This window comes from Symphodus melops (genome assembly GCF_947650265.1).
Source record: "Symphodus melops genome assembly, chromosome: 3".
Classification (NCBI taxonomy): Eukaryota; Metazoa; Chordata; class Actinopteri; order Labriformes; family Labridae; genus Symphodus; species Symphodus melops.
In genome coordinates, this window is record NC_136693.1 from 5,452,751 (window position 1) to 5,466,970 (window position 14,220).

At 42.7% G+C, this 14,220-nt stretch overlaps 1 protein-coding gene across 2 annotated transcripts in view; it reads right to left on the bottom strand.

The window, feature by feature from the left end:
* Positions 1-14,220, bottom strand: part of csnk1g1 (casein kinase 1, gamma 1) — a 29,520-nt gene that overhangs the window by 5,166 nt on the left and 10,134 nt on the right. The window contains exons 5-12 of one of the 2 annotated variants that reach the window (XM_079340264.1): positions 8,021-8,172; positions 6,235-6,469; positions 6,020-6,105; positions 5,722-5,806; positions 5,372-5,520; positions 5,189-5,296; positions 3,099-3,209; positions 2,019-2,125 (exon numbers count right to left, since the gene is read on the bottom strand). In XM_079340264.1, the coding sequence (XP_079196390.1) occupies positions 2,019-2,125; positions 3,099-3,209; positions 5,189-5,296; positions 5,372-5,520; positions 5,722-5,806; positions 6,020-6,105; positions 6,235-6,469; positions 8,021-8,172 (1,033 nt within the window). The remainder of the gene's footprint in view (positions 1-2,018; positions 2,126-3,098; positions 3,210-5,188; positions 5,297-5,371; positions 5,521-5,721; positions 5,807-6,019; positions 6,106-6,234; positions 6,470-8,020; positions 8,173-14,220) is intronic. The other variant, XM_079340265.1, reaches the window with a different exon arrangement.

Consider the following 14,220-nt stretch of genomic DNA (forward strand, 5'->3'; position numbering starts at 1 on the left):
GAGCATTTTCACGCAGCTACAGAAAAAGAGAGAGGGAAGAGTGTAAAGAGAAAAGTACGAGAGATTAATACAGCAAGACCAAGATGATGGGACCGGGCACATGCCACACTAACATGCACACACGCACACACACACACACACACACGCACACGCACACACACACACACACAAACACACACACCAACGGGACACAGGTGGACACAGAGAGGAAACATTTGGACTTTGAGAAAATCAGGAATCAATATCATCCTATGATTCATTTCCAACTTCAAACCCTCTTTGACAACGATTAAAATAATGACAAGGTGACCCCGACTGTTTAAGATCAACACACCGCTGACTTTATATTTCCTCAAGGAGACGTGTATGACTATCAGATTCACTAAATCAGTTTGCAGCATTGAAACAAGTCTTCACCCGTAAAGATCAAAGTAGAACAGAAACGTCTGTAGTGCCGTCCAATCAAAGACAGTTACATATAAACAGGAAGTCAGAGTAGCATCACAAGCTGAAGCTAAACTCCTGCATGTTGGTATGACTGTCATTCTTAGGTGTACGTGTGGAAAATAAACGTCTCGTGCAGATTTCAGAGTGACTATTTAGAAGAGTCCAATCAAAGTCGTTGAAAGCATTTATGAACTTTGATGAAGAAGATCGTAAAACCCCGTCGTCAGTATGAAAAAAAAAAACCTTCGAAGGCTGGACTGAAGGGGCGCCAGTGGCCTAGTGGTTAGCTGGCTGCCCCGTGTTCAGAGGCTGTGGTCCTCCAAGCGGGCGGCCCGGGTTCAAATCTGACCCGTGGCTCCTCCCCTTCCCGTCACTCCCCACTCTCTCAATAATACATTAAGAAGCAGGGCCGAAGTTAAAAACCCGACGTGTGTGTCACAAAGGTTCAGGATGTTTATGCAAAGAATCAAACACAACGAGCTCTGCAGTGTGTTTGAGTAAGTCTAAACCCAGTTTTTACAGACAACATGTAACTGTTTGGAGTTCAAGACCAGTTTATTATTTCAACTACAAGAGCACCTACACACCCATACCAAAACAGATTTTCAATAAAGCTAATAGTAGCTGCTCTGAACTGTTTGGTAGGTAGAACGTTAGCAAAGGTGATAGTGTCCTCTCTCCATCAAAGACTCAAAGTAAGACAAACGTCAAGTGAATTTCTTTATACTTGTAAATATTAAGTGAAGTTTCACTCTCCCGTTTCCATTCATCAGAACAAAATGAGTCTCCCTTTTTAATTTGAAACTGTTTAACAGTACATTTTTAGTTGAGAGAATATATATATATATATATATATATATAGCTCTGGCGAGTTGTGTGAAAAGCTGCACTCAGTTCTCCTCCGTCTGTCATGTGAACCACATGATGTTCAGCAGATTTTCCAGTTTCATGTCGGCCATGCAGCGTGGCATCAGTCCAGCTGCGGGTGCTAAAAAAGCCCCACCAGCATCAGCATTCGTTGTTGTGAAGGATATTAACTTGTTGCAGAAGCTAACGTGCGTTAGCTTGTTTGTTTTTCTTTTCAGGGAGAAAGAAATGACACAGAGCGCATCATCTTTAGAAACGTGACATAATAGACAATCTATTGTCATCTCCTGTCGCTGCTACCACAAACCCTTACTGGTACTGTTCTTGTCAGGATGATCAGCTTATTGACTGAGGAGTATTCCTTTAAGAGGGTTTGGCTTCCGGAAAGTGAACTGATCACCAAAGGTATGGGAGGCTTCATGCTGTCCAGCTGAGAAGTTCATTTGAGTTAATTTTTTGGTCTTATCTTAATGAAATCTACTCGAGAGATCAGTAAATGGACGGGTAGCAGTAAAGATCAAAAAGCCACAGTTAGACAGAAGAGGGGCCGGACGACAGCTGGGGGTGAGGGCTGTCACAATAACACAGCATAGCAAGAAGTTGGCAAGAGAGGGAGGGAGAGGGACAGAGAAGAGGAAGAGCGGGAAAGAGAGGAAACGACAGATGGACATGGACGAGCGGTGTGGCGGGTGTGTGACACATACTTGGCCTCGTCCACCACTTCCACCTCTGCCTGAGCTGTAATCGGAGCGCTGGAATGAGCTGCCAGCGGGTCGTCTGCGTTCAGCTCCCCGTTGGTCGAACTGACCACCTGCAGCACAGACGGGCGTTACTTGAAATAAGGATGATGGCCAGATTCAATGTGACAAACAGGTCCTGCTGTGATGGAGAGGTGACGCAGAAATGTCTCCTCAGTGGACACACGTCAGCAGGAAAGAACAAGAACTCATGAATAAGACAAAAACACAAAACATCCTGTTGGAGGTGGTGGAACTTCTAGACATTTTCCTATATTACTCTGTACTTAAGAGTCCAATCAGATGGAGACAAACATTGGAAACAACCATGGCACAAGGAACATGTACATCATAAATATAGTCATTATATATTGTGTAAATGCAGTCAAAAGTTAAACCTGGATGTCCCTTTAAGCATAGTGACCCTTGACGACTTAAGAGCATGCACTTAGCCAGGTCAGCCCGCCATGCAAGAGGCTTCTTGATCTGTCAAGGATTGTCCCCGTGCCACGACGGGTTGTAGGAGCTGAGATCAACCTGGGCTGCTGTTTATAAAGCTCAAATCACATTTTCACCATCTGGGGTGGGTGGCACCAGATGTCATGCATATGGTGGTGCAGAAAAAAAAAAAAACATTTCCCAGCCAGGAGTAAAAGGGTTCAGGGAAGGTGTATGGGTATAGATCTGTCTCATACACAAAACCTGGTGAAATGACTCAGTTTACTGGAGATCATAAACAAAAAAAGGTTACAGGGTTAGAAGTGGGAGTGTGTTTTTTTTTGTCACTGGTGTATGAACTGCACCGAAGTCTGAAATTCTATTAGAAAAAAGTCAATATCGATAGAAAGTCAATGAAAAAACGTAGTCAAAATGTGGTGGAGAAATGCAGATTTACCAATTTCTGAACCCAAGCGAGATTAAAAACAGGTTTATATGGCTTTACTCTTGAACGTCTATCTTCTAATTCTGGATTTGATCCTATGAGACAGATCTGACTCCATAGAGATTGAGAGGGGGCTGCTGGTTGATCAGGTGAGGGGTGTATACCTGCACTGAGCCCCCGTGCCTGTCCGCTGCCAGGTGGGAGGTCAGATAGGACGAGTTTGCTTGCCGTGTGGGCTGCACCTCCCATGCTCCTCGTCGATCTGACACCGCAGTCTGCTCAGGTAGTTGGGGGCGTCGGTGATGGGAGTTGAAGAGGGATTCAGGGTGTGATGAGTGGGGGGGTTTGGAGGTGAGGGAGTGATGGAATAATTGCATTAGGAAAGATGGGTAATCGGGTGTGTGCGAGGCCAGGTCAACATGCAAAGCAGCATGAGAAATGGAGAAAAAAAAGAAGCAAAAAAAAAATTAAAAATCTAAATCAAAAATCAAAGCAAGGCTTCAGCCAGAGACCTAAACCAGAAACTTTAGAGTCTGAAGCCTATTGAAGGTTAGCTCTTACATTAACACGCTTTAATAGTTCAACAAGTATTTTAACTATTTCTTATGCAAGGAGCGTTATCTTTGTGACAGTTACACAGACAGAAAAAAATCCTCAGGTGTAGCTGAGTTACATTCAGATGAAACTTTTCTGCTAAACCTTGGAGGAACAAACGTCCTCTTTTCATGTCTCTGGAAACTTGAATTAGGCCCCGTGTCCACCTACCGTTTTTCTCTGTGCAGAAAAGCGCTGGCTGTGTGTTAGGTGGCTCTTTGTGCGCTGTCCTGTCTCTATGACAACAGTCAGTTGACAACGGCTGCTGTATGACCCACACTGCTCCATCTCTTTTTACTCTACGTTTTATATTCTAGATCGTTTATTTCCCGTTCAGACAGAGCAAAGAGGATGTGGGTACAAGACACGGTCCGTAAGCGGCAAAAATACGGGAAATATACATTTCATTTATCCTCTCCAGGCTTCCCCCTTTCAGCTGCAAACGCTCTCTCCTCATTGAAAACAGGCGCTCAGAAGAAACACTCGAGGTGGACACAGTCAACTTCCACAAAAACTCACCTGCTCACATAAACAAATCAAATCATTCCTGCTTTAAGATTTCTTCAACTCTGAAGGTGAATTTCAAAGCATTACCTCCGTCATTGTCACGATTGTGTGTGGTCACCTGACAATGCTTATGGGGTGATTAATAAATATCACTGTATAGAGAGAAATGAATGGTTTGTCCCAATAATCCCTCTTATTCCTTTACAGGGGACATATGAGAAATTCACTTTGACAGGTTATTCAAATAAATGTTCAAAAACACTGAGTGTCGATAGACCCACATAATGTGAAATAAATCCATCCAGTCTTCTGTTTTGTGGTCTGCATAAGTTTTACCACACAGAGTAAAATGCACAGCACAGATGTTTCATGTAGAGCAAAGGGGGAAATAACGTCCTCTTTAATATTAATGTTTAAGAACCAACGCATCTCAAAAGGAATCCTGTTTTATAGACGTTTAGAAAGTCGAAGTGAACATAAAGAGCCTGATGTTAGGGGTGTCAGCTGCAGGCTGTTTGGTGTCTGGGTGTGTTGGAGGCATCATAAAGAAGCACGTCACGCTCACTGCAGGCAGCATGGGTAAAGGATGCCGACTGCAGTATAGCGTGAGGAAACTTTATTCCTGGAACTGAGGCTGCATTGAGGGAAAGGAAGGAAATATGCTACACGCTGCCAGTGATTTGATACAACATGAACAATGTGATCCTATAATACGAGTCCAGGCTGTAAAAGGCGTCGGGCAAATTGAGGGAAAAGTCGATGGAAAGCTGGAGCGTAAAGCGTCCAGATCATTATGCGTTTTTGTTAATATACATAATTTGTAAATATGATGTGACATTAAAGGGGTTACTATGATTGGCTCTTTTGCTGTGTTGTGATTGGAAGACAGCGTTTGGGTGGAACAGGAAGTGGAGTTCAAACTTTTGCCATCGTTTTATCCTTTGGTGTGAGAACTGACCCGCCAGAATTATTACACTGATATCTGAAGAACACTTTCAGGATCAGGCGTTCCCTCCACTCACTTAATGGTACTTGTGTGGATCTTTAAATACATTTTAAGGTGTATTTCATTGTTTTTTTCCCTCGTCATCGAAATCAAATGTTGAGAAATTCAGAAACTCTTTCCCCTGAAGAAAAACTAAACCTGGCTTACCTGATTTCTGATTGGTTGGTGCTGTGAGGGCCGGTCTCTGTGAGGGTGGCTCTCTCTTGTGACAGCAGATGCTCCGGAGTCTATATGGACCGACCCCACTGGTGTGGGCTGATGGGGATCAGAATCAGTTAAATGCTTGCTTAAACTGGCCGTCACTGTTGAGAGCCTGTGTGTGTCACTTACTATCTGTCTGCCGACCCAGTCGTAGGTGTAGTCAAAGGTGTATCCTTTCCTCTCAAACAGTTCAGTGAACAGGGTCCTCAGGTACTCGTAGTCAGGCTTTTCAAAGAAGTCTAACCGTCTCACATATCGCAGATAGGTGGCCATTTCCTCTGAAGGAAAAAAAAGCAGACCAAACACTCCAGTTTAACATTAATATGGATTATTATTATTATACTTAGGATGATGCTGTGAGATTTGTTGTTTGGTTCAATGTTGCATAAGAAACAGGTCAAATCACGGATATTACCATACAACCATTTTCAAGCTTTGCTTCCTCGTCTACCAGTTTGAAACACAGATGATCATTTTACCTGGAAAGTTCTCACAGAGGACCTCGATGGGAGTGTTTCGTTTTGTGTCTCCGATCTTCTGGTATCGTTCTTTCAATGTGTCGGCCTTCAGAAGACACAAACGGAAAGGTGTTTAGACCTCATGTCTGAAGAGTGTCAGCACAGACAACAACTGTACTGATCTCTCTGAATAGTTTTGTTACTAGATCGCCGACGGTCATGGAACCACGTCAGCTCTCAGACGTGTGTCATTGTTTTTTTACGTGAATGAGATCAAACTGATTTGTGAGGGGTCGGCACAGTCATGTGCTTGGCATACCTTGAGTCCCTGCCAAGGCAGACTCCCACGAAGGAAATACATGAACATGTGGCCTAAAGCCTCCAGGTCATCTCGCCGGCTTTGCTCTGTGTGAAGAGACATGGAAAGGTTTTACTTCAAGAATAACGATCCAATCATCTTCATCTACAAGCAATGAAGGACAGTCCATCACAAAAGTCAATCAAAGCTTTACTTTGAAAGGAAACGAGTCTTACCTTTGCCTAAATGTGTATTGATGGACATATATCGGGCCGTGCCGGTTAGGCTCTTGTGCTCCCGATATGGAATGTGTTTTTTGGTCTCGGGATCGATGTACTCTTTGGCCAGCCCAAAGTCGATGATGTGAATTATGTGTTCCTTTTTATTCCCTTGCCGTCCGATGAGAAAGTTTTCAGGTTTGACATCTCGATAGATGAGGTTTTTAGAGTGCACGTATTCCATCCGAGAAATCTGGTGGGAAAGGAAAGAGTAAGTACAAAAAAACAAAACATCAACCAAACCAACAGGGTGCATCTACTCAGAAAGAAGAAGAGCCGATGATGAATGTGTACCGGTATGAGATCCAGACCACCACTGTTTTTGACTTTGTTATATTTATGGTCTTGGTCTTGTCTCAGTCTGGAGCACTCGGTTAGTTTGGTCTTGACTACAAGACTATGAATATGAGAAACGTAGGATTCAGAGGGTCTTCAGCTGAATAATAAAGAATTCATATTATGCAGGATTTTTTGTGAAACACCTTTTAAAGCTGCCTCTTGCTCTCTCTATCCCTGAGCCTTCTGGAGTTGTTTGAAGCTATAATGAGAAGCTTAGAGGCAAAAATCTAAACGAGAAAACCCAAAGATGGAAAGAAAATGTTTCTATGACATCCCGATCATTAAAGGTCTGCAGTTAATGATCCGTTTTGATTAATAAAAAAGATAGTGTAATTTTACAATCACTAATTCAATAAACTAAATAATCTTTTCTATTAAACGTTTCCAATGCTCTGGGTTTGGATGAACACATTTGAACTGATAAATTGAGGGCACTTGATATTCACTCATACTTTACTGTCCCCCAACAAAAGCCTCTGCTGGTGACCAGCCAGAAGTCAAGCCACTGAGTGAGATCAGAACAGTCCTGTGGAGATGAAGCAGTGACAAGGACCAAAGCAACATCCCGTTTACAGATGAGACATTTTTACCAGGTGCTCATAGTCGCGACTGTCCATGAACAGATTAGTAACCGAGAAGAGAAACAGGAAAAAGACTGAGGCGCTGTGAGTAATACGACCCTTTACATGGCTTTGTTTGTGAAGGATTCTGATCCCCTGAAACACGTTTTTTTCAAACCAGACCAAAAAAAAAAAAAAAAAAAGAGCTTGAGTAGGAGTATGATCTCTCAGCACTTATTGTGGGCCAAAACATTAAGAGGGAGACCTGCATGATCAACTCACTGTGGTCCAGGCTGACACAAGCTCCAGCAGCTCTGTGTCATGCTATACCACATTTTCTGGTGTGCTTCCTTACAAATCTTCAAAGGGTATCTACATTACAAAAGCGAGGCAGATTTTTGTGCTGATCAAATGAAATGTTAGAAATTTTGAGATGTGTGAGGCGTCTAACAGGCTGGCTCAGACCCCCCTCTGTGCTGCTCACACTTCAGGACACTCAGGACTGGCTCTGCTCTTTTCGACAGCTTCCAGCCGACCTGACTGACCGTTTATGTGTACGGGGACAGATTGCTCGTTTGCAGACAGGGTTACACGAGACTCACTTGCTCTTTTGGCATTTGGCCTGCAGGCAGAACTTTGGCTGCATTTCTCCAAACATGAAACTATTCTAGTCACCAATAGTTTATAACAGACTGCTGTGTTACAGTCCATTCAGAATAACGTCTTCAATGATCTTGTTGGTCGTTTGGGCTGCTGCTTGTTTTGTTCTACACACATTTGATTCTTTTTAAGAAACGGGGAGGAGAAGCTAGTTTCATCAAATGAGCACAGCACATTAAACTTACCAGCTGAATTGCTATCATGAGGACGGTCTTGAGGGAAAAGGTCCTGTCGCAAAGGTCGAAGAGATCCTCCAGACTCGGGCCGAGCAGCTCTAGAACCATGGCGTTGTATTTCCCACAGGGGCCGAAGTAAAACACCTGGGGTACGCCCTCAGCTGAAACACAAGAACAAGAAATGAAGACTAACAACAGACTTAAGTCCAGTCCTCGTTTGCATGCATAACCTCAAGTCTTCATTGTTTCGCATAAACGACATGTAAGAGGATTTTTGAATAACTTGGATGGTAGACAGTTGCAGAAAGGGAATACTCATTAGAAGATCATGGAAAAGAATTTGTCTTTGGCTGTATAGAGTGGTGGGAATTTGAAGAGTTAGGGTGCCGGATGTGTTTATTATTCCTGCCTGACTAATGATAGTTCTTAACTGATCCCAAGGTAAACCATCAGAGGCCTCCAAATGGACGGACAGGAGGAGGGGCAGCACAAGGTTACCGAGGACAGAGCAGAGAAAGCTGCTGGGTAAACATTAACCCGACAGAGGAATACAAAGTAGGGCCTCCAAATACAACTGTGTCAGTCCTGTACTGCAGGCTGGAAACTAATCTTTACACTGCCTCATATCACATCCTCCCAACTGAATCATATCCTCTCTGCTCTACTCCCTCTAATTGCTCGAAAATCCCTTCCATCTGTCACCTTGGCTCTTATTATGCTCCTTGTTACTGGCGACTTTTGTGTGATGTGTTTTCATTCAAATGTAGCAGTAATGATGGCAGGGCTGCTGCTCGGACCCTCGTACCCTTGTAATGGTGGTGAGCTCAGACTGTTCAACTTTTGGAAAGGTGTTTGGGATTAAAACGCTCGCGTAGACTCACAGTCGGAACTTGTTCTGTATTGCTGCAGTCTTTTTTAATGACTTGGTTTAAAAAGCACCAAATGGGGATTTTAAAATGTGTAACAAAAGCTTCGGCATTCTGCGCACACAGAGTGAAACTCATCACAGTCAGAGTCCTGTGTAAGTGCTCATTTCTGTGTTCTCCTCTCTGTGATCCTGACCACATCTTGAACTTTGGTTTCAAAGAAAAGGAAACCAGGTCAAACTGTTAATTGCCTTCATGACTCAAAGTTTGCCTCTTGCTCACTGCAAGTCAGAATCCCATTAAAAAAAAAAAAAAGAAAAAAAGAAAAAGTCCCCTCAAGAAACTTCAAAGAAACGCTGGAGCTCCGATCACACAGACCGGACTTTTTCAGACTCGGCTCAGTCCTCGAAAACATTATAATTGCAGAGAAGGGAAAGAAAAAATGAGGAATATCCTGATTGCTTTTCATGTCCCTGATCCTTCACAGAGCCCTTTAATACGGAGTATCTGCTCATCTGGCTAAAAATCTGCTTTGTTTGTTTAGCTGGAGATGAACATAGTTCATGTAGCTGCACACACACACACACACACACATAGGTTAGATATACCTTCTCCACAGGACTGTTCCTCACCTCTCATCAAAGCTGCTCGCACCCTTCTTTGAACATCCAATAGAAACAGGGCGACTTTAGTTTGAATCACGGGTCACATTTAACCCGGAATAACAAAGTCCAATATTGACTCATCTATAAGCTTTGTTTTGGTCTCCACCCTGAATAAACAAGCGGCTAAATGCTCCACTTCATCCATCAGCAGGTTGATTTGACTGTCACTAGATGCTGCGCAGGCCGTGTGCAGAGGACTTATCAGAGCTTTTTATCAAACAGCCGACTGGTGAGCAGGAAGCAGGAAGAGTTCAGTTGCTAACAGAAGAAAAAGGAATGACCTGAAGCTGCGTAGAAAGGAGGAGAAGCGATGGAAAAAGAGAAGTGTGACACTGTGAGTAACACCTTTCATACAACACACACTCATCACAGTCACAGTTTACACACACAGAGGTCAAATGTTGGACGAACATGTCATTCTGTGCCACCATGAAGGAGACCGCGCTACAGAATGACTTACCATAAAGGTCAGTGATGGGAGAAAACGACTATCAGAAGCCTTTTATTGCTCATGTAATAGAAGCAGGCTTGGTAATGAGGAAGCTAAACACTAATCCTGATGTAATGAGATAACATTTTCAGATGGAGAACGCGGCCGAAGACATCTTGACTTGCCAGCTGGGCAATGGGAAAGACGCTGCAGCATGAAAGGTGGCGCGATGCTGTCAGCCAGCATATGGGCATGTAGGAGTCATGTTGTGCTCCATCCTGTGTTTCTGGACAGCATTATGCAGTTCTGTGGGTTGCTAATTGTAACATTGGAATGAGTGCCTTGAAACCACGGGTGCCTGTGGGAGGCCTTCAAACGTGTCAGAATGGAGATGTGCTGTAAATAAGTGGATAAACGGTTCAATTGGAAACAAGGGTGGTCAAGATTTTTACGAGCAAAAGGAAAAGCACAGATTGCAGAGGCATCATCATCTACGACAAACCGTCCTCTTAAGAGACTGAATCTGTGCGTCCTGAACTTCACAGTGCACTCTAATTGTACAGGGAGAGTTTGATAGAAGCTTCCAGTGTTCGAGGTACCACTTTTTGACTTCTCTCCTCCAATTTTCCCCAAAATAATGAGAGCAGTGTCTGGGTGTAGTGCTGCCTTGGTCTTGGGGATAATTTCTAGTGTGTCTAGTAAAAGAAAGTAACATAAGTTAGAAACGTCAACATCTCCCCTCTTTAAGAGGGATATTTTGACGATAAAAAACATATTTAAAATGATGCTTTACCTGAAAACAGATTCTCTTTTTTTTGCAGTTTTATTTCAGGTTAATTGACTGACATAGCTTTTTAATTCAGATTGTGCACGTGCATATTTGAAGGATGAAAAAACAAAGAGTAAAAGAAATGACATCACAGTAAGCTAAAAGTATTTGGGCCCAGGCGAAGTCATTTTAAAGAGTTGAAAGGGTTAAATCAGCTTTTGCATTTCACTATGTAGTTTATGCTTTGCATGATGTTTGCTCACACTGTGCAAACTAACACTCCCTTCCACACAGACTGAAGTATTCAAATGCAGAGCTGTAGCTTTCTGATGGAGTTTCAGTTGTATTATGTGGAATATATTAATATACCGAGTCTGTCTACCAAGGAACAAAAGGATAAAAAATACATGCCCCTCATATTACTGTTATTTAATAGAAGTGCTGGCTGAAAAGATGAATGTGATGAATGAGTACGAGTCGGACTGAAAGGCACTCGCCCAGATCTCCTGGCCCGCACACTCGCTCCTCTGTGGGATGTTTTTCTTCGTGCTCAGGGAGCAGATCTTTGGACTACTCCTGGGCTTGGAAGTTCAATGATGACCTTCTGTGTGTTGGTGTTCAGATATTTAGAAATTATCCGTCACAACAGAAAAAGATGTGGAAATTTCTCTCAAAATCAGTGCAATCTACATCAAAAAGGACTGTGTGGTTTTTTTTTTTTTTTTTTGAATGAAGGAAGAACACATCGTCCAGATGTTGTGAGAATTGTGGAGTTTGCAGCTGATGGTTTAAAGAAGTTTTATTTCCCATGAATTAAATAATGAATACAATCAAACGAACAGAATTGGAGTGGGCTGCAGTTTTCATCACAAAGAAGAAACATTTCCAAACTATTCCAAAGAACCAGATTGAGCATTTATATCTCTGCTAATGGAGTTGGAATTCTTTACAACTGGTTAGTGCTGCTTTTTTGTATCCTCTTTACATTCACTGATGCGTCACCATGATTTCACTCTCATGTAAAGCAAACAGAGCATTGACTGAAGTTCCATTTCTAACAGTGACTCACGTCTTTGCATTAGTGGGAACAGAGATCCAGGACGAGACCTCGGGCCTCTCTCTTCTACACGTTTGTAAAAATGCGTCTCTGTGGGGAATGTTTACTTCCTCGGGGTTGGGATGGTCACAGAGCTGGTGTAGTGTTTCATGATGAGGGCTGGCTGCTGATACCTCCAACAGTTCAGTGCCCAGCAGCCACCTTTAAACAAACCGTCTAAACAGTCCCGCCCTCTGCACAATAACACATCGCAGCGTGCTCATAAAGGCAAAGAAGCAAAGCAACTGCACCGACACGCGATCCTCACACGATGTATGGAAGGAGACGTTTGATTCCTTATTGAATCATCCTCACTAATCGCTGGTGACAGTTGGTTATGCAGCAGATAGGACACCTGATTGAGCATCTGAGTCAAACCACATTAATTCATAAAGACGCTGTTGCACAGACACTGTGACAACCACATTGGCTGCGAGGAATGTGGCACAGCTCACAGGCAAGAAGAAATGAGGTCACGTTCTTCCATCTGGAGGAGAGGACGGAGGCAGGTTAGCTCTAAGAGAGGCAGACCCACTCTCTAAATATTTAATGAGTTTCCGCACAGTTGGCCTTTTCCAGCCCCTGCCTTTGCAAAACAATAGCCATTATATTCCCAGTCTGGTTGTCATACATGCATGTGGAACTCCAAAAGCCACATATAGAACCATGCATTCAAAAACCATTGCTTCATTTTCAAATAATGGTACAGAGGTCCTTCCTTGATGGTAACATGGCAGATTGTCTTTTTAATATAATGAACTTTAATAAATGTGCAATGACATGAGAAGCAGCAAAAACTCCAATCAATTAATAGCACATATATTTTTTTAGGTGTCTTCAATCACTTTTCCAGACTGGTGCGTCCTTTCAAAAGCAACAAAAACCTACAGAGCAAAATAAAAGATTTCTCTATTGTGTCATTGTTTCCACCGTCCCCACCCATTTCCTCGACCACTAAGACTAAAAAAGTTGACCCTCAGTATATTCCTCTGTTGTATTCATTTCATCCTGATACGAATCTGGTTGGTGTAACAGGGATGCGTCAGAAGACCTTGACTAATCTTTTAGGACACGCTGAGGTTCTCGAGGGAGCACAGTCAAGGAAAGGGAAATCAAGAAGCTGCTATCACAGTATTGTCTTTCACTTTGAACAAGCAGTAATGAAGTGATAAAAGGCAGAATTGTGGAAGAAATACAAGACAGCATCTGGACGAAAACATGCATACACTACATGACACCATTAGACACCGAGGGCCAGACAGTGCAGACATCCATTCTATGGGTCATTTTGTAAAAAAACATTGAATATCTACAGAAAGGACTGCAGCACTATCACAGGCCAAAAAACCCACAGTTTAAAAGTGTGTCGTAGTCCTAAACAGAAGGACTAAAGAACTACCACAAACACTCATGCAGCACAATGATGAATAATGCTGACAACACCATGCAGTGTTAGGAATCTGATATCTCAAAATGTTTACAGCATGAATGTGAAATGCATAACCTAATTAAACACCATCTGCTAATGTTCACTTTTGACCCCATCATCTGTCCTGATGCAGTGAGAGTAACGGATGCAGCATCCCTGAATGTGTGACCAAGACTGCAGAAAAAAACCATCCCATGAATCCACTTCAGACCAGAGACTAGTATGCAAAGAGAACGACCACGGCCACAACACTGTGTTCACTTATTCCCACAGCTATAACATGTTGGCATTCTGCAATGGTTTCTTCAGGCTCTGGACTGGCCTGGGCTTCCTTTGAGTCCTTTGCAACATCTGGGTATAAGACCATTAACCCTTTACAGGGCACTCATTGAAATACTTTGAAATTCAAAAATTCTACCTCAGGGTGTTATTGGGGGACATAACAGAAGTTTATTGTTTTAAAAAATTCAAATTTTGTGAATTTCATTTAGAAAAATAAACTGACAAAGTTACCATATTTGGTTCAAATGACAACTGCAGGATCAGTGACGTAGGGTGATCTCTTCTGATTGGCTGAGTGAGGATCACATGCTTCTCGACCTTACTGAGGTGCAGAAGGGTGGCCATATGTAATGTTTGTGAAAATGACCAAAAATAGTCACTTGCCCTTTAAAGGGTTAATAAGACTGATACTGGAGGCAAATTCTAATGAATGTAGAAAGAGGTGATGATGCCGAGCTTAGTACCAGCACATCTCCGCAGTCTAAAAAGCCTTTTGACAGCTGGTTGTGAAAATGAGCATATGTTTGCCAAGAAGTTCAACATGTCGACTTAATAAGGTGATAATTTATTTGTGTTCACAGCTCTGTGCAGCCAAAGGACCTTTAGACTTTGGATAAAAGGAAGGTGCGTCACAGCTATTAATTGCCTCTATTTTAAGAGCCACTTTGCAGA